The 27,844-nt window shown below is 46.5% G+C and overlaps 1 protein-coding gene across 4 annotated transcripts in view; it reads left to right on the forward strand.

The window, feature by feature from the left end:
- Nucleotides 1-27,844, forward strand: part of DENND1A (DENN domain containing 1A) — a 1,620,172-nt gene that overhangs the window by 803,525 nt on the left and 788,803 nt on the right. For all 4 annotated transcript variants that reach the window (XM_029611167.1, XM_029611164.1, XM_029611165.1 and 1 more), the window contains one exon: nucleotides 107-207. In XM_029611167.1, the coding sequence (XP_029467027.1) occupies nucleotides 107-207 (101 nt within the window). The remainder of the gene's footprint in view (nucleotides 1-106; nucleotides 208-27,844) is intronic.

Genomic DNA, 27,844 nt, shown 5'->3' on the forward strand with positions numbered 1-27,844 from the left:
CAATCCAACTTGGATATTGTGTTGTCATAAATGTGCAACCCATTCTTCATCATACATGCTTAGATTTTTTAATCCATATCTTGATTTATTTTTGTTTGTCTTACAGTTAACTGCTTGTATTCATGGATCTGCAGCTATGTTATACCCAATGTATTGGCAACATGTGTACATTCCTGTTCTCCCACCACATCTATTGGATTACTGCTGGTAAGATAACACTTATCGAAATGTTTTGTTTCATAACAATGAAGTCTCCAAAGCAGCTGAATCGCTAATGTTAGTTTAAAAAACGCTTGCAGCTTTAAATATGAACTGTGAATATTATGTTATGAACATTTTATATACATGTTTTACTCTATGATGCTTTGTTTTAAAGGTGTTCTGTATTGACTTGATTATTGTAGTCCATCAGGACTTTGTTCCAGTACAGAAACATGACAACAGATAAAGACTGTATGGCCCATTTAATCTGCTCATCCGCCCAATTAAATTTAGTTTTATTGTTCCCACCACTCCTTTAGAGAACCCATACTTTTTAAAATTCTGATTTCTGTTTTTGTCTCCACCACCTCCACTGGGAGGCCATTCCATTCCATGCATCCACCACCCTCTCTGTGAAGAAATATTCCTGAGTCTACTTCCTTCTACCCTCATTCTATGACCCCTTCTTTCTTTAGCTTCCTTTCTGTTGAAAGTGGATCACCTTATGGACATGGAAACTTTTGCTTTATTTATATCTGTCATATCTCCCCTAACTTGCCTTTCCTCTAATGTGTACATGTTTAGATCTTTGTCTATCCCCATATGATTTAGAACACAAATCACTGATTATTTTAGTAGACACCCTCTGGACAGACTCCATCTTGTTTATATCCTTTTGAAGGTGTGGTCTCCAGAATTATATATAGTATTCCAAATAGGGTCTCAGCAGGGACCTATATAGGAGCAATTACCATCTATCTTTTTCTGCTGACCATTCCTGTCCCTATGTAACCAAGCATCTTTCTAGCTTTTGCCATCACTTTATCCACCTCTTTGGCCACCTTAACATTATCGGATAGAATCATCCCACTCATCCTTCATGTTTAGAAGAATTTCACTTCCAATACTATATGTCTCCCTTGGGTTTTTGCATCCTAAATGCATTACTCTGCATTTTTAAGCATTAAATCTTAGTTACCAGACCCTAGACAATTCCTCAAGCTTTGCTAGATCTCTCCTCATGTTTTTCACACTTATTTATTTATTTATTTTTAATTTTTATATACCGGAATTCCTGTATGCAATACAAATCAATCCGGTTTACAAGTAACGAAAAGGTTGCCCTGGTCTGGGAGGTTTGACTGGGGTTTTTTACATAGAACAATAACAATCAACTATTGAACATTATTACAAGGAACAGTGAAAGTAACAATAGTATTTAACAAACAGATAATATTATTATAACATAATTCGTGTACACATTTTACAAGGAACTTTAGTAGCATATATAGTCTGCAAGTAATCGGTTAAATAATATAATATGAGAAGGATGACTTAAATAAATAGATATTGCGAATAATCAAGTCCGTGTATGAAATTGAGTGTCAATGAGTTTGTGACACCTTGCAATGGTTGGATCTGAAAGATAGGAGGAGGTGCCTAGTTACACTCTGGGAATTGGAACGCTTGCCTGAAGAGCCAGGTTTTTAACCTTTTTTTGAACTCTGGTAGATTGGGTTCGAGTCTTATGTCTGGTGGGAGCGCATTCCATTGATGTGGTCCCGCAGTGGATAGTGCTCTTTTTCTTAGCGTTGATTTGGCGGGAGCTGCGACTAATGTGCCTTTGTAGGCGCTTCTGATGGGTCTGGCCGATGAGTGTAGGCGAAGTTGAGTTTGTAGAGATATAGGTGCGACTTTATGAATTGTTTTATGGATAATGGTTAAGGTTTTATATATGATTCTCTGTTTGATGGGTAGCCAGTGGAGGTAGCTCAAGATGGGGGTAATATGGTCTCTTCTATTAGTGTTAGTTAGGATTCTGGCTGCGGCGTTTTGTACCATCTGTAGGGGTTTGATGCTGTTGGAGGGGAGGCCCAGTAAGATTGAGTTGCAGTAATCAAGTTTCGAAAAAATAATGGATTGAAGAATGAGGCGAAAGTCATTGAAGTGAAGGAGTGGCTTTAGTTTCTTTAGGACCTGTAGTTTAAAGAAGCAGTCCTTGGTGGTTGTGTTTATGAATTTTTTAAGGTTAAGTTGATTGTCAAGCCAAGTTCCTAAATTCCTGACGTCTGCAGAGAGCTCCATGTTTAAAGATGAGGTTTGTGCCTGACTAGGTGGGTGGTTGTTCGGGTTGTGTGAGATTAGTAGCAGCTCTGTTTTGCTGGAGTTTAGAATCAGGTTTAGGCTGGAGAGTAGTTGTTTAATTGGTTTAAGGCAATTCTCCCAGTAGACGAAGGTTTTTTGAATTGATTCTGTGATGGGGATTAGGATCTGGATGTCGTCTGCATAGAGGTAATGAGTAAGCTTGAGTTGAGATAGCAAATGGCAGAGGGGGAGGAGGTAAATGTTGAACAGTGTAGGGGAGAGGGATGAACCTTGTGGTACGCCTTGGTCTGATAGGATGGGGTCAGATTCCTTGTTGTTAATTCTGACCTTGTAAAACCTGTTGGATAGGAACGATTTGAACCAACAGAGAGCTGTGCCTTTGATTCCTATGTTTGATAGTTGTTCTAGGAGTTGTGAGTGATTTACCGTGTCGAACGCTGAAGATAGGTCTAGTAGGACCAGTAAGAATGACTGTTTTTTCTCCAGGTTCAAAAGTAAATTATCAGTGAGGGAAAGCAGAAGGGATCTAGCTTTGCTAGATCTCTTCTGGGAAACCAGAAGAGATCTAGCTTTGCTAGATCTCTCCTCATGTTTTTCACACTTCCCTGACTGTCCACCCTGTTGAAAATGTTGGTATCATTACAAAAAGACAAACCTTACCCACCAATCCTTTTGCTATGTTGCTCACAAAAAATGTTGAAAAGAGCTGGTCTAAGGACTGATCCCTAAGGCATGTTGTTAGTAACACCCCCTTCCTCAGAGAAATCTCCATTTGTCACCTCCAGCTAAGCCAGTTTCTAACTCAGTTACTCTAGGTCCCATAACAATGGTGTTCAATTTATTTAAAAGTTTCCTATGCGGTACCATGTCAAAGGCATTACTGAAATCCAGGTACACTACATCTAGCATGCGCCCTTGATTCAACTCTCTGGTCAATCAAAGAAATTGTTCAGATTCATGCTGCCTCAGATCTTGCAATACATTGGATTGCAAAAACTGTGCTACCCTCTGTTTTAGCAGCTATTTCATTAATTTGCTTTCCATAGAGGTCAAACTATCCAACCTGTAGTTCCTAACCTCCTCCTTACTTACACTTTTATGAATAGGAGCCACATCTGCCTGGCTCCAGTCCTTCAAAACTACTGTCTACACCAAAGAAGCATTGAAAAGGTCAGCCAGAGGAGCTGCTGGAACATTTCTAAATTCCCTTACTATCTTCAGATGTATCCCATCCAGTCCCATCACCTTATCTGCTTTAAATTTCACTAGCTCCTCACAAACATACTGTTATGAAAATTGATTGAGATTTTCTTATCTTCCTACTAGAACAGTTATTACGTATGGGATTTCCCTCTTCCACAGCCTGACAGAGACGGAGGATGCACCTCTTTTATTTCCTCACTCTGGGCTATAAGGGAGGTGTGGTTCTGACCAATACCAGTAGTCTCTCTCTCTGGCCACTGTGGACACATGAAGAGGACGTAGTTTCCAGAATCAGGGTGCAGCCTCAGCCTGGTTGAATCCTTGTTACTCTTGAGTCATGAACCTCTAGAGGTTGATTTTTCCCCATTGTAAACATTTTCCCAGGCCCTGCCCTGATTGTGCTCTGAATGACTGGGATTCTGTGGAGCCTCCAGAGAACAATGGCTATCCCATACCCTTAGGGGCCTCTGGAGCTTCCTGAGAGTGATGGCTACCGCAGTACCCTTAGCGGCCTGTGGATATTCCAGAGAGTGGTTCCTGGATCCTTAGCAACCTGGCAGCCCATTTTTAAAAAAATAGAAAAAAATCCAGACATAGGGTATTCCCTGATAGGGGTAAAGTGCATTAGGCCATAGTTCCACCCATTGGGATCTCATGTTGGGACTAAAGGCCTTGGGCAGATGGACCCTAAAGCCATTAAAGCAGACAGCCATGAAGGTCTTATCTTGGAAGACATGCTTCCTCAAGGGAATCTGCTCAGTTAAGATGCATCTCAAAGCTGCAGACTTTATCCTGCAGAGCTCCCTATCTAGGAATTTCACAAGGTCTGGGTATGTCATTTTTTGCTCAAATTAGTATAAGAATCAAAGGCCTGACCAGCCCTCAGAAGTAGTGGCTGTCAGGAGAATATTAAACTTTCAACAATATACCGAATAACCCTGCCTCCAGAGAATGGTTCATGTTTATTAAAGCTAAGGAGGAATAAACCTTACAAGAAAGGATTGCTTTGCTGGTACACAGGTGACACGGGTGGAGCCGAAGCAGTGGCGGTGATTTTCAACATCTGAAAAGAGATCATAGTAGGTCCTGAAGGTCTCATGGTAACAAAGCATTGAACTCCTCTGATTGGAAGAGACAACGATTCTAATATGACTGTCAAATTGATAGCGTGAGAGCAAGAAGGATATGTTCAAGTGACTGATTAGAGGTTCATTGGAGTAAGGGCATTTTGCCCAGGCAACAAATAGTTTTATTTAAAACAAGTAAAGGGGTTTATATAGGGTTATTGGTTGTATGGTTTGCATGTGGATGAGTAGGAATTCAGATGGATGAATGGGTGGTGGTGTGTTTTTAAACATGAAGTATGTCTATTTAAAGTGTATTTATATAGTTTATAAAATAAAAGGTTGAGATAAATAGAAATTACTAGTACTAGATGAATACTGTGTTATTGGGTGAGCAAAAACAGGGACCTTGTCTTTATTGTAGTTCTTGTTTCAGGAGAAAGTTAAAACCTGTGAGTATTAGAGGTGGATCGGTTATCTTGGCATATTTAATGTTGTAAGAGAACAGATAAGCTTTTTGTGGTATTTGGCCCCCCAAAAAAGGCAGGCAGCATCTAAGATCACCATAGCCAGATAGATCAAGGAGGCAATAGCATTGGCCTACCTTTTACAGGTTAGCAGCTCCTAGTAGAACTCTGGGTTCATTCTACAAGGGCATAAGCCTCATCCCCAGCAGAGGCTGCTCAGCCTTGCCTGAAGAAATCAGCAACGTAGCGGCATGGTCATCCTTGCATCTTCTCGATGAACACTATAGATTGGTTACACAGATCAAGGCAGACACTACCTTCAAGGCAAGGATTGGCAAGACATCCCTGTCTTTCTTTCACCCCAGTAAGGTAAAGCTTTGGTAGTCCCCATACATGTAATGACTGAGCTACCATGAAGATATGGAAAGTCAAATTTTATTTACTTGACAATTTTCTTTCCTAGAATCCTGCTAGATCTTTCCAGAACCTGGGGTTATGAGGATCAGTGGGACTAAGGGCATCATGTGAGGTATGCCCAGCAGCATCCTCCTCCTATCTCTTTCTATCCTTCCTTCATTTATAGCTTTTGGCTCAATCTGAAGAACATTACATAAGAGGGATTTCTAGTGGTCACAGTGTTTTGGCAATAGGCTACTGGTATTAGCCAGGACCACCACATCTCCTTATAGCCCAGAATGAAGTCTTAAAAGAGATGTGCCCTCTGTCTTTGTTGGCCATGAAGGAGGGAAATCACATACATAATGCCTGGTCTATCAGGACTCAAGGAAAGAAAATTATCAGGTAATTATAGTTTAACCTTACTTCATTTCCAATCTTATTTTTGTTTGTTTTATGCGGTCCTATCCAGGCCCTTCCACAGTGAACACCGAACAGAAATATTTGTTACGCAATTTTACTTTTTCCTCATTGGCCTCTACATATTCCTCCCCTTCATCTCTGAGTCTCACAATGCCACTTTTGTACTCCCTTCTGGCACTAATATATCTAAAAAAAAAAACCTTTCTCCCTTCATTTTACCGTATTTTCTATTTTTTCTTTTATTTTAATTTTTGCATTTCTGATTACTTTCCCAGTTTCTCTTCATGTTTCTAGATGTTGTTCTTCCTTTCTGTGATCTATTGTAGTTTAGGAATACTAACCTTTCATCCCTTATTTTTCCAGCTGCTACTTAAGAGGTTGCTATGGTTTTCTATTTTACTCTCCTTTATTTACTTTTCTAACAAAAAGATTAGTCACTCTTACAATATCTCCCTTTAGTAGTGCCCATTGCTCTTCTACTTCCCTAAGTTTGCCCATCCAGTTAATGACACCTTGAGGTCGTCTCTTATTTTAATAAAGTTAGTTTTCCTAAAGTTTAGGACTCTCTCCTTCGAATGAACCTTCATCTCTTGTGCTCTAATGAATCATACCATCTGATCACTGCATCCCAGATGATCATCAGCTACAACATCAGAGATACTGACCCCATTGGTAAGCACCAGGTCTAGTATTGTCCCTTCCTGTATGGGTTCCATTACCAGTTGTCTGGAAACATTTTCATCTCTTAGGGCCCAAATATGTATGTATGTATTTATTTATTTATGATTCAGATATGATTTAAAAAACATATTTGTGATAAACCTATTATTCATATTCCAGTTTGATATTTTTTATTTTACACAGTCACAAGCATGTCCTCCTTTTATATATTTATTGTCTCTCATGAAATATTTTAATTTACTGATTTTTCTATTTCCAATTGTATGTTATTTTGAATAACAGCATATTAGATATGCTGTTGTTTTTTCATTTGTATCTCTGAATATTCAAATACATATATATATCAGAAGAAGGGAATCTAGTTGACTGTACAGGTTGACAATGTTAATTTATAAAGGTGGAATCTAGAAATATAGTAACTTCGACACATAGCCTTAAGAACATAAGAAATTTTGTCTATTATACATGGCTTGATCCATAACCCAACCTCCATCTGGCTTTGCTCATCATTGCGGATCTACAAACCTACCCGTCATCTACGTTCTCTTACCCAAAATCTTCTAGATATCCCCTCTCCTAAATTAGCAAGGCTAGAAGTCACCCGAAAACGAGCTTTCTCAGTAGCTGGACCCATTTTATGGAATTCCCTTCCCAACCCTCTTCGTTTAATTTCAAATCCTTCCCATTCAAAAAATCACTCAAAACCCATCTTTTTCAATTAGCATTTAAAACACTTACTCCAGAACAAACATAAACTCCTCTCCACCACTTCATTTACAGTCATCATCATATTTTTCATTTCATTTTCATCTCGTTTCCCCTCCCTTCCTTTTGTTTCCCATCTGTTCCCTAGCTTACGTACTCACTTTGTCACTTCTCTACCTTCTTCCCTTCCTTCCATATTATTAGTAAAGTTCCACGGCAACAGTTTTATTTTTATTTACTTTAGTAAATACTTGTTTATTTCTAGCTGGAATTTCTTCCAGCTACTAAGTAATTTTATGTACTTTTAATTTTATTTATTTATTACCTTTTTCTTTTTCTTTTTTATTATTATTTTTTTTCCTAATGTAAACCACTTTGACAAAAAACTAATTTTATAAAGTGGTATATAAATTCTTTTAAATAAATAAATAAATAAATAAATAAATAAATTGCCATGCTCGGTCAGATCGAGGGTAAAAGTGACTTGCCCAAGGTCACAAGGAGCGACAGCAGGACTTGAACCCTGGTCTCTTGGTTCATAGTCTACTGCTCTAACCACTAGGCTATTCCTCCTCACCTTACATTGGCCACCCTCCAGTCTTTAGGTACAATGAATGATTTTAATGATAGGTTACAAATTTTAACTAATATTTATTTAGTAACTTTTATATACCGACGAACGTTGGGAACATCTCGTCGGTTTACATATAACAGAACTGAGCAACAGGCTTTACAATTTTTGCATAATTAGATAATTAAATAAGGAACATTCAGAGCATACAAATAACAGATTAGATTATATAAGTAAAATTATAAAATAGATCTGACATTTCATTTTTGAAATAAATTTTTGAAATTTTGAAATACATTTTTGAAATTTTGAAATAAATTTTTGAAGTAAAATGAAATAGATCTGACATTTCATTTTTGAGTTCCTTCAGAACCCTGGGAAGCATACCATCCGGTCCAGGTGATTTGCTACTCTTTAGTTTGTCAATCTTGCCTACTACATCTTCCAGGTTCACAGTGATTTGGTTCAGTTCATTTGACTCATCAACCTTGAAAACCATCTCCGGAACTGGTATTTCCCAACATCCTCATTAGTAAACACAGAAGCAAAGAATTCATTTAGGCCTGAATTTTAAAAGGCCTACGCGCATAAAGCCCCGGGACGCGTGTATGTCTCAGAGCTTCGAAAAAGGGGCGGGGTGGAGCGGGGTCAGAGGCTCCCAGCACAGCGGCCAGTTGCCACTGTGCCAGGGGATCGCGTGCTGGCAGACTGCAGGCACGCGCAACCTGTGCCTGCCCCAGGGCAGGCACAACAAGTACATTAAAAAGTTTGGGGGGATTTAGGTTAGGGATAGGGGGGAGGTTAGGGGAAGGGAAGTTAGTTTAGGGGGATGGGAAGATTCTTCCCAGGCCGCTCCGAAATTGGAGTGGCCTGGGAGGGAATGGGGAGAAGGACGTGGGCGTCAGCGCGCGCAAGTTACACTAATGTGTACCCCTTGAACACGTCAACCCCCGATTTTATAACATGTGCACACCGGCATACACATGTTATAAAATCGGGCATCCATGTGAGCCTGCCGGGTAGCACTCATACCTTTGAAATCTACCCCTTAGTCTTTCTGCAATGGCCTGATCTTCCTAAGAACCCCTTTATCCCATGCAGTTATTTAACTGTCCAACCGACTCCCTGACAGTTTTCTTGCTTCAGATATATTTGAAAAAGTTTTATTATGAGTTTCCTAGCGTGTAGCAGATGGACTCAAAACAAATGGGTATAGTGTGCTCGTGCTAGCAGTTGGAGATGGATCTGATGTCAGCACGGGTACATATACCCCCACAGGAAGTAAAGCAATTCAGTAATTTCCGTCTCCAAAGCAGTTTGGAGCTACCCACGCTCGCTGAGCGTGTTTTCCAAATTCTATCGACTAAATTCTTAGAAGAAATCTACTGAAGACGAGCCCCGCACTCCTGTGGTGATACCAGGCGGTCACTCACCCAGTTGAGTTTCCCGAGCTGACTTCCGTGATCCCTCGGAGGTAGGAGCCTCGGTCCGGTGGCCGGTTCGTGGCAGGGACCCAGCCCCCGAGTGAGAAGGGCTCGGGCACGGCTTGGCCCCCGAGCGGTTCGGGCGCAGCCTAGAGGCAGCCTCGGTCCCGGCGTGGAAATGGCCCCCGAGCGGTTCGGGCGCGGCCTAGAGGCAGCGGGTGCACTTCCTTAAGCGCGGCGGTGAAGGTATTTCCCTTTTTCCCCCCACAGCCGGAGACCACCCGGGTCGCAGCCGGGAAGCGCCGAAGACAAGGTAAGGCATACATCTTTACTTGGTCTCCGAGGAAGTGTGGACTAATTGGGCCTGCCTACGAGGCCGCCCGCCTGGGAGGTCGCCATTTTTTGCCTGCCTACTTATCCTTTCTAATTGAGCGCTTTTGCTTGCTAAACGCACGTTGTGAGCGCACGCGATAGGCGCACGTGCACGCGATAGGCGCACGTTGTGAGCGCACGCGATAGGAGCACGTTGTGAGCGCACGCGATAGGCGCACGTGCACGCGATAGGCGCACGTTGTGAGCGCACGTGATAGGCGCACATATGCTAAGACACCCGATTATAGGCGCACATTTATAAGACGCCTGCTATAGGCGCACTGTTTATAAGACGCCCGGTATAGGTGCACATTTATAAGACGCCCCGTTTATAGGCGCACTGTTTATAAGACGCCTGCTATAGGCGCACGTTTATATAAGACGCACGTTTATATAAGACGCCCGTTTATAGGCGCACTGTTCGTAAGACGCCCGTTCATAGGCGCGCTGTTTATAAGACGCCCGTTCATAGGCTCAGGCTGTTATGCGCCTGTGTTAGGCGCACATCGTAGGACGACACCGCATTTGAGTCAAATGGAGCATAAGAAGGCCTCTGCGTCTGCAGAGCCGGCACCTCCAGAATCAGGCATGAACGCTCTAAGCCTCTGCTCAGCATGCAATCTTAGAGCCACACTGAGCGAGGAAGCAGACTCCCTATGTGCCCAATGTGAGGAAGCCATGGCGGTTCCAGGACAGGACCGGTCCCAGCCCAGCGGTTCCTTAGAGAACACTCCGGACTTAGCAGGCCGCGGCGAGCAGCCAGGGAATCCGAGAGACCTGGTACCCCTGCAGCCAGATCTGGCTTCGCTTTCCTGGGTGGAATTATTTAAGGGGATTCACGCCTTTGTCCAGATGCAGTCTGCTCCTCGGATGGGTCTTTCCGTCCTGGTTGATCCGGTCCCTGGACCCTCGAGACCTAGGCGCAGCCATTCACCACCCGACAGCCCCAATCATGGGGATTCGGATTACTCCCAGGTAAGTGAGGAGCCCCCCGAGGAGACTGAACTTCCCTCGGAGATAGAACCATATCGGACCATGAGACGCTTCTTTCGGAGAGAAGATCTGCCGGACCTGGTCTCACAATGCTTATCGGAGCTGGCCATTCCAGGCCAGGACCCACCAGGGGTCCCTGTACAGAACCCTCTGCTAGAGGGCCTGCGCCAAACGGCTCACCACTTTCCCTTTCTACAAGCAGCACAGCAGCTAATCGAGCTGGAATGGAAGGCACCGGAGGCCTCATTCAAAGGGGGTCGGGCCTTGTCTGGCATGTACCCTCTAGATCCGACAGCCAAGGAACTGCTGGCGTGCCCCAGGGTAGACGCCATAATTAACGCAATTGTGAAACGCACCACCATTCCGGTGGAGGGAGGAGCGGCTCTCAAGGATGCGCATGACCGACGCTTGGACACGATTCTGAAACAAGCCTTTGAGGTAGCAGCCATGTCCCTACGAATCGCGACTTGCTGCACCGTGGTGACGCGCTCCTGTTTATCACAGGCAAGAAATAACACCCCGGGAGAAGACATGGAATCGGCTCTCGCATTTCTCAAAGACGCAGCCTCCGACCTCATCCGTACAGCAGCCAAGGGAGTGTCCTCCTCAGTGGCAGCCAGAAGACAGCTTTGGCTACGCAATTGGGCGGCCGACTCGTCCTCCAAGACTCGACTCACAAGAATGCCCTTTAAGGGTTCCCTACTGTTCGGCAGCGACCTTAAGAATTGGGCTACTAAATGGGGTGCTTCTCCGTTACCCCGTCTACCAGAAGACAGGTCAAGGAGGACCCAGCGTTCTGTTTCTAGACCATCCAGAGGTAGAAACTCGCAGCGCTTCAACCCTTACAGGTCTCGCTATCAAGCACCTCGTTCTCAGGCCAGGAATCAGCCCTTTCGGGCTAAGCACACCAAGAAGAGAACCGGCCCGGGTTCTGGCCCCGGCTGTAACCCACAATGACAATCAGCCGACCCATCCGAGGGTAGCAGCCATAGGGGGCAGGCTAACCCTCTTCTACCGCAGGTGGATCGAGATCACTTCGGACCAGTGGGTCCTCGCCATCATCCGGGAAGGATATTACCTGGATTTCTTTCGGCTTCCGCCGAACAAGTTTGTGGAATCTCCTTGTTCGCCACTCAAGGCAGTGGCACTAGAAGTGACCTTACAGAGGCTCCTGGCCCTAAAAGCCATAATCCCAGTACCTGCGAAAGAGGTACCTTCTGGGCATTATTCCATTTATTTCATAGTACCCAAGAAGGAGGGCACTTTCAGGCCCGTCCTGGACCTCAAGTCAGTCAACCGACACCTACGGGTCCCCAGCTTTCGCATGGAAACTCTACGGTCGGTAAAGAATTCAGTACAGCCAGGGGAGTTTCTCACCTCCCTAGATATGTCAGAAGCCTACCTGCATATCCCAATTCATCGGGATCATCAGTGCTATTTACGCTTCAAAGTCCTGAATCAGCACTTCCAGTTCCGGGCCTTACCCTTCGGGTTAGCCACCGCGCCGTGGATCTTTACCAAGGTAACAGTTGTAGTGGCAGCGGCACTCAGGAAGGAAGGAATCCTCGTCCATCCCTACCTGGACGATTGGCTGATCAGGGCAAAGTCACTGGAAGAGAGTCACCGGGCAACCAACAGAGTTTATAGCTCTTCTGGAAAGCCTAGGATGGGTAGTCAACATAAAGAAGAGTTCCCTGCAGCCATCCCAGTGGCTGGAATACCTAGGGGTCCAATTCGACACCCAAGAAGACAAGGTCAGCCTGACCTCCAAGAGAAAATAAAAACTTCGGACTCATCTGCCGGTCTTGCTGAGCGCCAGCCGGCCCACAGCTCGAGATTATCTCCAAGTCCTCGGTCTCATGGCATCCACCCTGGAGGTGGTGCCATGGGCGCGGGCTCATATGAGACCATTTCAACGCGCCCTTCTATCTCGATGGAGTCCACGATCACAGGACTACACCATACACCTGCCTCTACCAGCCAGAGTGCAGGAGCAACTACGCTGGTGGTTACAGCCCGGCCACTTGAGCAGGGGGTTAAGAATGTCCTCCCCAACCTGGATTATGCTCACCACAGATGCCAGCCTGAACGGATGGGGAGCGCACTGCGAGGAGCTCACCGCTCAAGGGCAGTGGACCAGAGAAGAGTCAAGGTGGAATATCAACCGACTGGAGGCACGGGCAGTCAGGCTAGCGTGCCTGCGTTTTTCCCATAGACTTCAAAACAGAGCGGTCAGAGTGATGTCAGACAACGCCACCACAGTGGCATACATCAATCGACAGGGCGGAACCAGAAGCCAACGAGTGTCCCTAGAAATAACGCCCCTGATGATTTGGGCAGAAGCCAAGCTTCAGGACATCTCCGCCGAACACATCGCCGGGAAGGACAACACTGCGGCAGACTTCCTCAGCAGAGAATGCCTAAACCCGGGAGAATGGCAGCTTTCACCCACAGCCTTTCAGTTAATTGTGGATCACTGGGGGACGCCAGCCATGGACCTATTAGCAGACAGGACCAATGCTCAAGTTCCCAGATATTTCAGCCGCAGGCGGGATGCTCAAGCTCAGGGGATCGATGCCCTGGTACAGCCATGGCCTCAGGGGATCCTGCTATACGCATTTCCTCCATGGCCCCTGTTGGGCGCCATTGTTCACCGGATTCAGCGACACCGAGGTCTAGTTCTTCTAGTGGCCCCGGACTGGCCAAGAAGACCCTGGTACGCAGACATGAGAATACTACTGGCAGGGAATCCTCTACCTATGCCTCCATACCGGGACCTGCTAAGACAAGGCGCCATTCTCCATGAGGATCCAGCTCAATTCTCTCTTACGGTCTGGCCATTGAGAGGGCTAGACTGAAGAAAAGAGGATACTCAGAGCCGGTGATAGATACACTCCTCCGAGCACGCAAGTTCTCCACATCACTAACATATATCAGGATCTGGAGAATTTTTGAAGCCTGGTGCGATTCTCACAGCACCAATTCACATACCGCACAGATTCCTATCATTTTGGACTTCCTACAAGATGGACTTCAGAAGGGTCTCTCCCTCAGCTCCATCAAGGTACAGGTAGCAGCGCTGTCTTGCTACGGTCCCATACGTGACGGCAAATCCATTGCCCAGCACCCAGACGTTTCATGCTTCCTGAAAGGAGTTAAACACATTCGCCCGCCACTGAAGTGGCCAGTGCCCTTGTGGAACCTTAACTTAGTATTGGAATTTCTAGCGGGATCAGCCTTCAGGCTCCTTTGAGGCATGTCTCTCCGTTTGTTAACCTTGAAGATGGTGTTCTTGCTGGCTGTGTGTTCAGCCCGCCGCATCTCAGAGCTACAAGCACTATCCTGTCATGATCCATTTCTTAGAATCACTCCAGAGGCTGTCCATCTTCGTACAGTTCCTTCCTTTTTACCTAAAGTGATCTCCCACTTTCACCTCAACCAAACCATATCCTTGCCTACCACGGAAGGTTTGAAGAAATCGGAAGAAGGTCGAATGCTACGTCATCTCGACATCGGCAGACTGCTGTCCAGATACCTGGAAATGTCAGAAGCAGTACGAAAGACGGACCACCTGTTCGTCCTGCACAGCGGGAAGAAGCAAGGGGAAGCAGCCTCATGGCCGACCATCACCCGCTGGATTAAGGAAGTTATCAAGGCAGCCTACGTAGAGGCAGGAAAACCACCACCTCTACAGGTCAAGGCTCATTCTACCAGAGCACAATCGGCCTCTTGGGCAGAAGCTAAGCTGCTGTCGCCTGCAGAGATATGTAAAGCGGCGACGTGATCCTCCCTCCATACCTTCACCAGGTTCTACCGTCTGGACGTTCAGGCCAGGGAGGACACAGCATTTGCGAGGGTGATCCTACACGGTCCTCGGGCAGCCTCCCGCCCAGTCCGGGAGTAGCTTTTGTACATCCCATTTGTTTTGAGTCCATCTGCTACACGCAGGAAATGTTAAGATTACTTACCTGGTAATCTCCTTTTCCTTAGTGTATGCAGATGGACTCAGCATTGCCCGGCTGCCGATATACATGGGTATTCGCTGACTCAAGGTAAGCCATGTTTTGCTTATGATAGGGCTCCCACCATGCCGGGTGTCGACGCCTTCCGGTTGAGAACCCTGGCGGTCTCCAGCTACCATCAATTGGTCAGGGTAATCCTGTTGATTAATCGATCGGTCAGTACACATATGGCTATAACAGCTTTTGCAAGGAAGATTACTGAATTGCTTCACTTCCTGTGGGGGTATATGTACCCGTGCTGACGTCAGATCCGTCTCCAACTGCTAGCACGAGCACACTATACCCATTTGTTTTGAGTCCATCTGCATACACTAAGGAAAAGGAGATTACCAGGTAAGTAATCTTAACATTTTTGCCTCTATTGCCAACTTCATTTCAAATTCTCTCTTGGGCCTGTCTCATCAATGTTTTACTCTTAACTTGATAATGTTTATGTTTTTCCTATTTTCTTCAGATGGATCCTTCCAATTTTTGAAGGATATTTTCTTGGCTGAAATAGCCTCTTTCACCTCACCTTTTAACCATGCCAGTAATCGTTTTGCTTTCCTTCCACCTTTCTTAATGCATGGAATACATCTGGACTGAATGTCTAGGATTGCATTTTTAAACAATGTCAATGCCTGTTGAACACTTTTAACTTTTGCAGCTGCACATTTTAGTTTTTTTCTAATTCTTTTCCTCATTTTATCAAAGTTTCTCTTTTGAAAATGTAATGTTAAGGCTGAAGAGTTACATATTGTTCCCTTTTCAGTTAATTTAAATTTGATCATGTTATGATCACTATTGCCAAGTGGCCCCACCACCGTTATCTTTTTCACGAAATCTGGCGTTCCACTAAGAATTAAATCTAAAAAGCTCCCTCTCTCGTTGGTTCCTGATCCAATTGCTCCATGAAACAGTAGCTTATTACATCCAGGAACTTTGTCTCTAGCATGTCCTGATGTTACATTTACCCAGTCCTGATGTTACATTTACCCAGTCAATATTGGGGTAATTGAAATCTCCAATTATTACTGCAGTGCCAAATTGGTTAGCTTCCCTGATTTCTCTTAGCATTTCATCATCTGTCTGACCATTTTGTCCAGGTGGACGGTAGTATACTCCTTTCACTGTACTCTTCCCAACACACATTGGATTTCTACCCATATAGATTCTATTGAGCATTTTGTCTGTTGTATGTGATATAATTTGTACCCTGATATATGGTTATCCTCCTTTCACCAGGTCTCTGTGATGCCAATTATGTCAATCTCATCATTTACTGCTATACACTCTAACTCTCCCATCTTACTTCTTAGACTTCTGGCATTGGCATGCAGACATTTCAAAGTGTGGTTTTTTTTGTTTGTATTAGCAACCTGCTTTTCAGTTGATAGGGATAATTTGGAAATATTTGGCTCAGGTGATTTTTTACATATAGGCACACGGACTACGTTTGCTTTTATTGGAACCTCTCTGTTGGGTTGCCCTAACTCTCCTGTTTCATTAGTATCCTTCAAGGATACATTCCTCTGAACAATGCACTTCTGAGTGACTGTTGGCTTTCCCCCTTGTTCTAGTTTAAAAGCTGCTGTATCTCCTTTCTCACAGGACAAGCAGGATGGTAGTCCTCACATATGGATGACATCATCAGGATGGAGCCCAATCACGGAAAACTTCTGTCAAAGTTTCCAGAACTTTGACTGGCCCCTACTGGGCATGCCCAGCATGGCACTAACTCTGCAGCCAGCTGACACCGGTCAGTCTTCTTTTTTCCGCGCAGCAGTAGCCTCGCGGTTTAGGAGCACTGAACTGATTCCTGACAGGAATTTTTCCTAACGGAATTAATTAAAAATACTTCACCCCACAGGGGTCCCCCCTCTAGCTTTCTTCGACCGCTGTACTCCGGTAAGTTTTTTCACCGTTTTTTGTCGGTTACCGTTGAGTTTGGCCCTTGCGGCCTACTGGCCGTCGACTGTACTGCGGCTCGATTTTTCCATGGCCATGGCATTGGGGTTTCGTCGGTGCCTGGACTGTAGTCGTACCATGTCTATCACAGACCCTTATGGAGTCTGTGTTTTGTGCCTAGGCCGTGAGCATGATGTCCTAACTTGCACCAAGTGTGCCCTCATGACACCTAAGGGTCGCAAAGCCAGAATGGAGGAGATGGGACTCCTCTTCCGTGCTCACACCTCAATGCCGTCCATCACATCGACGTCCTCAGAACCGGCACCGTCGAAGTCGGTCCATCGACAGCCGTCCAGTGACCGCCCGCCATTGACGTCTTCACGGCCATCAACTCCCGTACCTCCCCCTCAAGATCGAGGAGATCATAGGGAGAAGCATCGCCATCGGCACCGTAGGTCTCAGACCATCGAGGGAGTGAAATCATCGACCTCGCCACCGTCCGAGCCACCGTTGAAGAAGCCCTGTCCAGGAGCGGCACCGACCACTCCTGCGACTGGGGACATCGAGGCCACCCTCACCCGATCGGGGTTTGGGAGTCGCGATTCCGCCTGTAAAGGTGGTCCCTCCGACTGTGCCTCAGCCTCCCTCTTCCGTCACGGAGCCGGAGCTGATTGCCCCAGGTCTCCGGGAAGAACTGGACCGGCTGGTCCAGGAGGCCATCGACAAAGCGATGCAACGACTCCAGGTCCCTCCGACACCGGCAGCGAGAGTGCAACAGGTCACTGATCCGATTCCAGTAGCACTGGCACCGCTGCTTTCCCGGATGGAGGCGCTCATGACTACCCTTCCACCAATGCTTCCCGGGTCTCCGATGGCTCCTGTGCCCTCCCCGATGACTGCTTCATCGGGAGGAGAAACACCGTTCCGCATTCCTCCTTCGGGGGTAGTACCTCAGCCATCGATGCCATGCTGTCCCTCACCACCGATTCACTCATCGGGGGCGATACGCACATCGGCACCATCGATGCCGGCACCGATGCCCCCCAAGGTGTCCACGGTGCCCTTGGCGATTCCTTCGATTTTCTCGGAGCCTCAGTCAGGCCCTTCGGGTATCCAACCACCCTCTCATCCTACAGATCAGCCTGTTGATCCTTATGACTCTTGGGGTGATGATACCTCCATAGACACCGATGATTTACCTTCACCTCCTTCTCCTACTGAAAGTAGAAAGCATTCTCCTCCAGAGGACCTCTCTTTCATTAATTTTGTGAAGGAAATGTCTAAGATGGTCCCTTTTCAACTTCAGACGGAACAAGATGATAGGCACCAGATGATGGAGCTTCTCCAATTCCTGGATGCCCCTAAAGTGATCACCTCTATTCCCATTCATCAAGTTCTTCTTGATCTCCTTAAAAGGAATTGGTAAAATCCTGGATCCGTAGCCCCAGTACACAGGAAGGCTGACACTACTTATCTAGTACAGTGAGTCCCGGGCTTTCAAAAGTCTCAGCTTGACCACCACTCAGTTGTGGTAGAGTCAGCTCAGAAGAAGGCAAAAAGAACAAAGCCACACTCCTCTATCCCTCCTGTCAAAGAACACAAATTCCTAGACAATATTGGTCGACGAGTGTTCCAAGGGGCTATGCTCATCTCTAGAATTGCTGCTTACCAGCTGTACATGACCCAATACAACAGGGTCATTTTCAAACAGATACAGGACTTCTCTGAAACCCTGCCTGACCAATTTCAAGAACATCTTCAAACCCTTGTCAACAAGGGCTTTGAAGCAGGGAAACACAAAATAAGAACAGCTTACGATATCTTCGACACCTCCACTAGAGTGTCTGCGACTGCCATTTTGGCATGGCGTTACGCCTGGCTCAAGTCTTCAGACCTTCGCCCAGAAGTACAAGACAGGCTCTCCGACCTGCCTTGTATTGGTGACAATTTATTCGGTGAACAGATTCAGCAAATAGTGGCTGATTTAAAGGATCATCATGAGACCTTCAAACAGCTCTCATCGATACCTTCTGACTTCCCGTCTAGACAGCCCTCCAAGAAGGACCCTAAGAAGTCTTTCTTTCCGGCCAAGGAAGTACTATCCTCCACCGACAAGGACCCGAGTGACAAGGACCTATCATAAGTCCCAGCCTCACCAGCCTCGCAAACAAAAATCTCAAGCAGCTCCCCAACCGGGGCCTGTTTTAGATTTATGACTTTCACTTCGAGAGCAGCAGCCTGATCCCTCTGCCAACCATACCAGTGGGAGGTCGACTATGCCACTTTCATGGAATGTGGCAAGCTATCACAACCGACCAATGTGTGCTGGCAATCGTTGCTCAGGGTTACCATCTGAATTTTCTTGCTGTTCCATCGGACTCCCTGCCGCTACAAGTGTGGGGAGTATCCGACCACTCTGTCCTTCTGGAGCAGGAGGTCTCCCTTCTTCTCCAGTTAAGAGCAATAGAACCCGTTCCTCCTTCGCAGCAAGGCCTAGGGTTCTATTCCCGGTACTTTTTGATCCCCAAAAAATCCGGGGGCCTTCGTCCAATTCTGGACCTAAGTGCCCTCAACAAGTACCTCCAGCGGGAAAAGTTCAAAATGGTAACCTTGTGCTCCCTTCTACCTCTTCTACAAAGAGGAGACTGGCTCTGCTCTCTAGACCTCCAGGACGCATACACCCACATTGCAATAGCTCCAGCTCATCACAAGTACCTCCGTTTTTTAGTAGGCCCAAAGCACTACCAATACCAGATGCTTCCATTCGGCCTAGCGTCAGCTCCACGAGTCTTTACCAAATGTCTCGTAGTTGTCGCAGCCTTCCTCCGGAAAGAAGGTGTTCACATCTACCCCTATTTAGACTACTGGTTAATCAGGGCCCCAACCCAGCAAGCAGCTCGATCGTCCCTGAATTTGACCCTACACACTCAAATTTCTCTAGGATTTCTCGTCAATTACGAGAAATTCCTACCTCAACAACGAGTTCAAACCCTCGTGTCTCTCGCTCACCAGTTGCAGTCTCAGTACACAGCGACTGCTCGGCAGTTCCTTGTCCTTCTCGGACACATGGCGTCCTCAGTCCATCTCACTCCAATGGCCCGTCTGGCCATGAGAGTCATGCATTGGACTTTACGGTCACAATGGACTCAAGCGACTCAGTCTCTCTCAACCATTGTCCACATCACCGACGCACTCCGTCTGTCTCTCGCCTGGTGGAAAGATCAGAACAATCTCTTCCAGGGACTACCTTTTCATCTACCAGACCCTCAACTCATTCTCACCACCGACGCTTCCAACCTTGGCTGGGGAGCTCATGTAAACGATCTACAGACACAAGGATCTTGGTCTCAAGAGGAATCCAAACACTAGATAAATTTCCTGGAGCTTCGAGCAATGCGATATGCTCTCAGAGCTTTTCAGGATTACCTATCGAATCACGTCATCCTGATTCAGACGGACAACCAGGTGGCCATGTGGTACATCAACAAACAGGGAGGCACAGGCTCCTCCCTGCTGTGTCAGGAGGCCGCTCAGATTTGGGCGGAAGCGCTCTCCCACTCGATGTACCTCAGGGCAACCTACTTGCCGGGAGTGGACAATGTTTTGGCGGACAAACTGAGTCATGTCTTCCAACCGCACCTCTCTCTTCCAACACTGGGGTTATCCCCAAATAGACCTCTTTGCGTCCCCTCAGAACCACAAAGTAGACCATTACTGCTCCCTCATTCGGAGCGAACGCTCGCAGCCCAGAGATGCCTTCTCCCTCTCGTGGGCAGCCGGGCTGCTTTATGCATATCCTCCCCTTCCTCTTCTCTCGAAAACTCTCGTGAAGCTCCGTCAGAACAAAGGAACTATGATCCTGATAGCACCTCACTGGCCACGCCAAGTGTTGTTTCCAATACTCCAGGATCTCTCCATCCACAGACACATTCCCTTGGGAAAGGACCCTCTTCTGATCACTCAGAACGATGGATGTCTATGCCATCCCAATCTTCAGGCCTTGTCCCTGACGGCATGGATGTTGAAAGGTTGATCCTTCAACCACTTAACCTTTCAGATTCGGTTTCTCGTGTCCTCATTGCTTCACGAAAGCCTTCCACAAGAAGGTCTTATTCCTATAACTGGAAAAGGTATACATCATGGTGTTCTTCACAGTCCCTTGATCCCTTTTGCTGTCCAATCCCGAGATTTTTGGACTATCTCTGGCATTTATCGGAATCCGGTCTAAAGACTTCCTCAATCAGAATGCATGTCAATGCAGTAGCCACTTTCCATAAAGGTGTCGGGGATGCCCCTATATCGGTGCAACCCCTCGTAACACGTTTTCTTAAAGGCTTGCTCCATATCAAGCCACCCTTACGTCCTCCGGCTTCTTCTTGGGACCTTAATTTGGTTCTTGGTCGGCTCATGAAACCTCCATTTGAGCCTCTTCACTCCTGTGACCTAAAATATCTTACATGGAAGGTGATTTTCCTTTTGGCTATCACTTCAGCTCACAGGGTTAGTGAGTTAAAGGCCCTGGTTACCTATCCACCTTACACTAAACTCCTGCAGGACCAGGCGGTACTCCGCACTCACCCTAGGTTCTTGCCTAAGGTAGTTTCGGAGTTTCACATTAATGAATCCATCATACTACCTATTTTCTTTCCCAGGCCCCACTCCAATCCAGGGGAACAGGCTCTGCATACCCTCGACTGTAAACGGGCTCTAACGTTCTACCTAGACCCGACAGTTGCCCACAGGAAGAGCACTCAGTTATTCGTCTCTTTCCATCCCAACAAATTAGGGCAGCCTGTGGGTAAACAAACTCTTTCCTCCTGGTTGGCGGACTGCATATCTTTTTGCTATCAGCAAGCAGGCATTCCTTTCCAAGACCGTGTTAAAGCACACTCTGTGAGGGCCTTGGCGACTTCAGTAGCACACCTCCGGTCGGTGCCACTTCCTGACATTTGCAGGGCTGCCACCTGGAGCTCACTCCACACTTTCACAGCCCACTATTGCTTGGACAAAGCTGGAAGACAAGATTCCATCTTTGGCCAATCTGTCCTGCGTAACATGTTTCCAACGTGACGTACCAACACCCTTCCGCCTGCCCGGTGGGGTGCGGATAGCCTCTACCAAATTCCACCCCAGTTGTTCTGCCTGTTGCACGCCGTTGGGTACATTTGGTGCATGCTCGGACATCCTCAGCTCGGTACTCACCCATATGTGAGGACTACCATCCTGCTTGTCTTGTGAGAAAGCAAGTGTTGCTTACCTGTAACAGGTGTTCTCACAGGACAGCAGGATGTTAGTCCTCACGAAACCCGCCCGCCACCCCGCTGTGTTGGGTTTGTAATGCTTTATTGTTTTATTTTTTCGGCACTGCCTGTAGCTATAAAATAAGACTGAAGGGGGACCCCTGCTGGCTGCAGGGTTAGTGCCATGCTGGGCATGCCCAGTAGGGGCCATTCAAAGTTCTGGAAACTTTGACAGAAGTTTTCCGTGATTGGGCTCCATCCTGATGATGTCACCCATATGTGAGGACTAACATCCTGCTGTCCTGTGAGTACACCTGTTACAGGTAAGCAACACTTGCTTTTCAAAGTTTGTACCAGCAGCTTGATTCCACTCTGGTTAAGGTGGAGCCCATCCTTTTGGAAAAGTCTCCCCCTTCCTCAAAAGTTTCCCCAGTTTCTTACAAAACTGAATCCTTCTTCCCTTCACCATTATCTCATCCACGTATTGAAACTTTGGAGCTCTGCCTGTCTTATTCCATGTTCTCATATTTTAAGCTCACCATACTGGAACTTGAGTAAACTCTTTAAATTTCCTTTTGCTTTAGATGCCCTTCAGTTTGTCATTGCTAGCTTAAATAAGATATGCCATGCTGGTTAGATCAAGGTCCATCATGCCCAGGATCCTGTCTCTGACAGTGGCTCGTCCAGGTCACAAGTACCCATCAAATCACAAAAAGTAGATGAATTTCTTGTATGTACATTGTATCACATCAGGTTTCAGATGGCAACCTGCTAAATGGACACCATTGAAAAGAAATACACAATGGCAATATTGAAAGTAATATCCTCAAGGTCACAGGGTTGGGAGCAAATAAGTTTGTCTTTATTCTGACAGTGGACTACTTACAGACGTTGCTGATTATTAGAGGAGGAGAAAGGAGTGTGGCCTCCTCTTTCTTGTAAGATAAAAACTTATGGAGTGCCAGTTTTATACTTGTCTTGATAAATCCTCTGCAGTCTTACTAAATAATGCATATGATTTATTCTTAAAGCATAGCTTGTAAAAGTTATATTTTTATATGCAGTCACAACTGCTTTTCCAGACTTTTTGTAGGACTTCACAGTTTGTCAGATAGTTATTGCAAACATTTGCATCGGAGTATCTGCCATTCTCACTCTGAAATGGAAAAAGGCTAAGGCTGACAGTGGAAGCAATTTTGTCAGAGCAAGAATTGCCATTTCTTATTTCTAAACATCATTAAAAATCAGTTTTTTTCCTTCTGGTCACACCACCAAAACCCTTATCCACTTTATCATCTTATCCTTAAACTACAGCAAATTGTTCTGTACAGGTCTCCCAATGAACCATCTCTCTCTAGTTCATTCTATCAAACTAACTCTTTGACTTATCTTCCTCCAGTATCGTTACAACCACCTCTTCTCAATTAATAGCTTTGGTTCACCATTCACTTTCATGTATTATTTACTGTATTTTTCGCTCCATAAGACGCATCTGATCATAAGACGCACCTAGGATTCAGAGGGGGGGAAATTAAAAAAAAAAATAAAATGGTGTGCTAAACTGGCTCTGTTCCCGGGGGTCTGTGCGTCTTTTGGAGCAAATTAGGGGTAATCCAAAAACAGAAAAGGGGAGCAAATCCTGCACTTAATACACAGTTATGGGAGAAGTGCAGAATAGAGTAAAAGTCCACACAAGGATTTCAATATGATATTCAAAATGATTTTGAATATCATATTGAAATCCTTGTGTGGACTTTTACTCTATTCTGCACTTCTCCCATAACTGCAAATTAGGGGTATGCATACAGTTTTTTTTGTCCCCATTTTGTTTTCAGGTCTGGGGAGGGCCATTTCGGTCCACTCCCCGGATCAGAAAACTTTTATCGTTCTTTCGTGAAAAAAAACAACCCAGCTACCCCATCCCTTCAAATGTACTTAATTACAACCCCCAATCCTCCTTACCCCCCCCCCCCCCGCAAGACTTGCCAAAAGTCCCTGGTGGTCCAGGGGGTTCCCGGGAGCTATCTCCTGCTCTTGGGCCGTCGGCTGCCAGTAATCAAATGGCGCTGGCAGCCCTTTGCCCTTACTATGTGACAGGGGCTACCGGTGCCATTGGTCGGCCCCTGTTACATGGTAGGAGCAATGGACGGCCCACAGCAGCCGACAGCCCATGAACAGATCACTCCTGGGACCCCCCCTGGACCACCAGGGACTTTTGGCAAGTCTTGGGGGGGTCAGGAGGGTGGGGGGTTGTAGTTAATTATTTATTTTTTTATATTCGCTCCGTAAGACGCACAGACATTTTCCTCCCACTTTTGGGGAAAAAAAAAGTGCCTCTTATGGAGTGAAAAATATGGTAAGCAGTTCTACATATAGTTCAGTCTTTTTTTCCTCATCTATAAGTCATTCTGCAGCTTCTTGTTACCTCTCCTCTCTCCTTTCCCCTTTCACTCCTCCTCTTGACCTCCATTCATTAGCCATGATGCTCTGCCCTTCTGCCCCATCACTACTCTGTCTTGTGGTGCGCGTGTCTAGAAGTTAGTAAGTGCATTATTTTCTTCATATGGCAATAGTCGCATCCCACCTAAAAACCTTGCTTTTCAACCTTAAGCTCTGACTCTTCCTGATCATAGCCTTAAGAGCATAAACATAAGAACTACCATACAGGGTCAGACCAAAGGTCAATCAGGCCCACCATCTTGTCTCTGACAGTGCCAATCCAGGTCACAAATATCCAGTAGATTCTCAGAGAATAAGTCCATTCCTTTTTGCTCATAACCAAGGATAAGCAATAGCTTTCCCAATCATTCATGGCAAAGAGTGGCTTATGGACTTTTCCTCCAGGAACTTGTTTAGACTTTTTAAACTCAGCTACTCTAATTGCCTTCACCACATTCTCTAGCAACAAATTTCACAGTTTAATTGTGCACTGAGTGAAAAACATTTGTTCTTCGAGGACAAGCAGGATGATAGTCCTCACATGTGGGTTCCATCATCAGATGGAGCCCTGATGTGGGAAACTTATGTGAAAGTTTCTAGAACTTTGAATAGGCACACTGAGCATGCCCTATACCACGCGTTCACACGGGGTCCCTCTCCAATCTCTCTTTTTCTGTGGAGCTGTAAGCTATGAGGTGTGAGTGAGCTCACTCTGGCTGTTTTTTGGCCTTGTGGAAAACTGTGGTTTTTCTCGCATTTTTTGGTGGGTTTTTCCTTGTTGTTCCGTCGCCAGGTCCCTCTCGATGCCCTCCCATAGAGTCTGCTAGTCAGGGTTTTCAGCGATTTGTGTAAGTTTCCTTTCGTCATCTATTCCCTGTGACAGCGGTGCATCTGTACCCACTGACCATTGACACCCTGCCACCATCGTTTTCGGTTCATGCCCCTTTTGTTTCATTATACATGACCATGTCTGGATTTCAGCTGTGCCCTCGATGCCCGAGGACCATGTCCATTATGGATCCACATGAAATGTGTGTCCTCTGCCTGGGGGCATCGCATGACATCCATGGTTGCCTCTTAAGCGTTCAGTTGACACAAAAGGGAAGTCTACTTCGTCTCGGCAATGTGGAACAGCTCTTCAGGTCGAAGAAGTCTGAACCATCAGCATTAGCAGCATCAAAGGACCAAGGAGCTGCAGCACAAGACACCGAACCTTCGATGCCATTGGTGGACAGCGGCACCAGAGACTGACCATCATCAATCTGCTCCAGACTGAGTACGTTGGGTTCCTTGTCATCGTCCTCGGCACCCGGGAAGGACCAGGCCAAGCATTGAGGGAAGCCGCAGAAGCATCGGCACGGTACAAGTTGATTCACAGCTTTTGTTGCGATGCCCCCAAGCGAACCATGGCAAGAAGTGCCAATCCTGCATCCAGTGCCTGGGGTCCACAAAGGTCTCCTCCAGTCCTGATGCCATTCACCGATCCACCTCCAGGGTCCTAAGAGGATCTGGCCTCCCCTCCTCCCTTCCAGTCGGTATTGGCTTTGGCAATGTTTGAAGAGGGATTGGAGCATAGAGTCCAGTTAGCAGTGGACCAGACACTGTAGGGTTTCGGTCCTGTGGCACTGGACCCAGTGTTGCCCATCCTCATACCACTTCTGGAGAAACTCAATGTGTCCATTGGTGCTTTACAGACCCAGCTGGCATCAATTCCTGGGACAGTATCAGTGCCAGGTGGGGCACCAAGGCTTCTCCCAACCAATATGGTTGTCATTGCCGGTTCCTCCGAGGTGGACACTTCACGGAGGCCAGCAGAGGTGCTGAGGCCTGCTGCACCATGTCCAGATATACCGCTGTCTGCACCTCTGGATGAAGTTGGAGCACCTAGGGGCCCATCACCTGTGACTTACAGTGAGGATGAGGAACCCTATGACCCCTGGGGGGAAGACGTTTCGGCATCCTCCAAAGTCTCTGAGGGTCTCCTTTCAGAACCTTCTCCTTCAGAGGAGCAAAGGAAGTCTCCACCTAAGGACAATATTCGCAGGAATTGTGAGAGTGATATCCAAGGCCATCCCTCTTCAGTTATTGACAGAGGAAAATGCCAGGCACAGAATGCTTGAGATCCTCCAGTTCGTGGAGCCTCCTGAGGAGATTGTGCTGCTCCCCGGTATACAAAATCCTTAAAGAGATGTTGCTGAGGATACGGAAACACCCCCTCACAGTGCCTCCCATTAATAAAAAGGCAAAAAGGGTCTACCTCGTCCAGAAGTCTGACGGATTCGATAAGCATCACCTGTCTGCCCCTTCAGCGGTGTTCAAATTTCCTCTCAAGAGGACCAAGCGCTTTCGGACTCATTCCTCTGTGCCCCCAGGGAATGATTATAGAGCTTTGGACACTTTTGGGAGGAAGGTGTTTCACGGCATCATGCTCATTGCCTGCATTATTGCCTACCAGCTCTATATGAGGCAGTACTCGCGAGGCATATTGAAACAGGTGCAGGAGGTAGCTGAGCAGCTTTCTCAACTTCAGCAGGACACCCTCATTTTGCTGATTCATAAGGGCCTGGAGTGTGGAAAACATGAGGTCCATGCAATCCATGATGTTTTTGAGATGGCATTGAAAGTCTCTGCAGCAGGAATTGGTGCCCACAGAATGGAATGGCTGTGAGCCTCGGATCTCTGACCAGAGATACAGGAATGACTCACTGATGTGCTGTGTATTGGAGAGAATCTCTTCAGAGAGAGGTTGAAGGATGCTGTGGCCCAACTTTGGGACCACCATGAAACCTTCCAACAATTCTCCCCCAGTACTCCAGACCCATCCTCCTCTTCTAGGAGGCCAGCGAGACTGGAGCCAAAAAATATTTTTCACCAAAGGAAGTACTATTCTCCGCCCCCCCCCCCCCCTTGCTCCCATCAACACTATCAGGGCTGCCATGGCCGACCTAAGCAGCAGAGATCCCCCAAGCCTCTGCTGGCTCTTGGGATGGGGTTTTGACTGGCTGATAGGGAGCGTACGCCATTGCCAGTGCCTGGGACAATGGGCCCTCTGGTTGGGGAAAGGCTACAGTTCTTTGTGCACCAGTGGCCCAGTATAACCTTGGGCCAGTAGGTTTTCTCCATCGTCCATCAGAGGTATGAATTGAATCTATTGGGTGTCCAGCCAGATTGCCCTCTGTGTCCATTTTGGGGGCCAGTAGCACATCAGGAAATGATACTAGTGGAGTTCTCCTCTCTCTTAACAACCAAAGTGGTCAAGCTTGTAACACCAATGCAAAGAGGGTGGAGATTCTACTCCAGGTACTTCCTGATTCCAAAGAGAACAAGAGGACTCTGTCCTATCCTAGGCCTTAGGTCCTTGAACAAGTTTCTAAGAAAAGAAAGGTTCAAGATGGTTTCCCTGGGCACATTGATCCCCTTTTTGAAAAAAGAGGACTGGCTATGCTCCCTTTACCTAAAGAATGCATACACTCATTCAAGATCTGGGAAAACCCCACTTCCATTTCCAGGTGTTACTGTTCGGGTTTGCATCAGCCCCACAGGTCTTCACAAAATGCATGGCCATTGTGGCAGCACACATCTGCAGGCCGGGAGTGCATGTTTTCTCATATATTGATGATTGGCTGGTTAAGAGCGCATCTAGGGCAGGA

The sequence above is a fragment of the Rhinatrema bivittatum genome, chromosome 8 (assembly GCF_901001135.1).
Source record: "Rhinatrema bivittatum chromosome 8, aRhiBiv1.1, whole genome shotgun sequence".
In the NCBI taxonomy this organism is placed as follows: Eukaryota; Metazoa; Chordata; class Amphibia; order Gymnophiona; family Rhinatrematidae; genus Rhinatrema; species Rhinatrema bivittatum.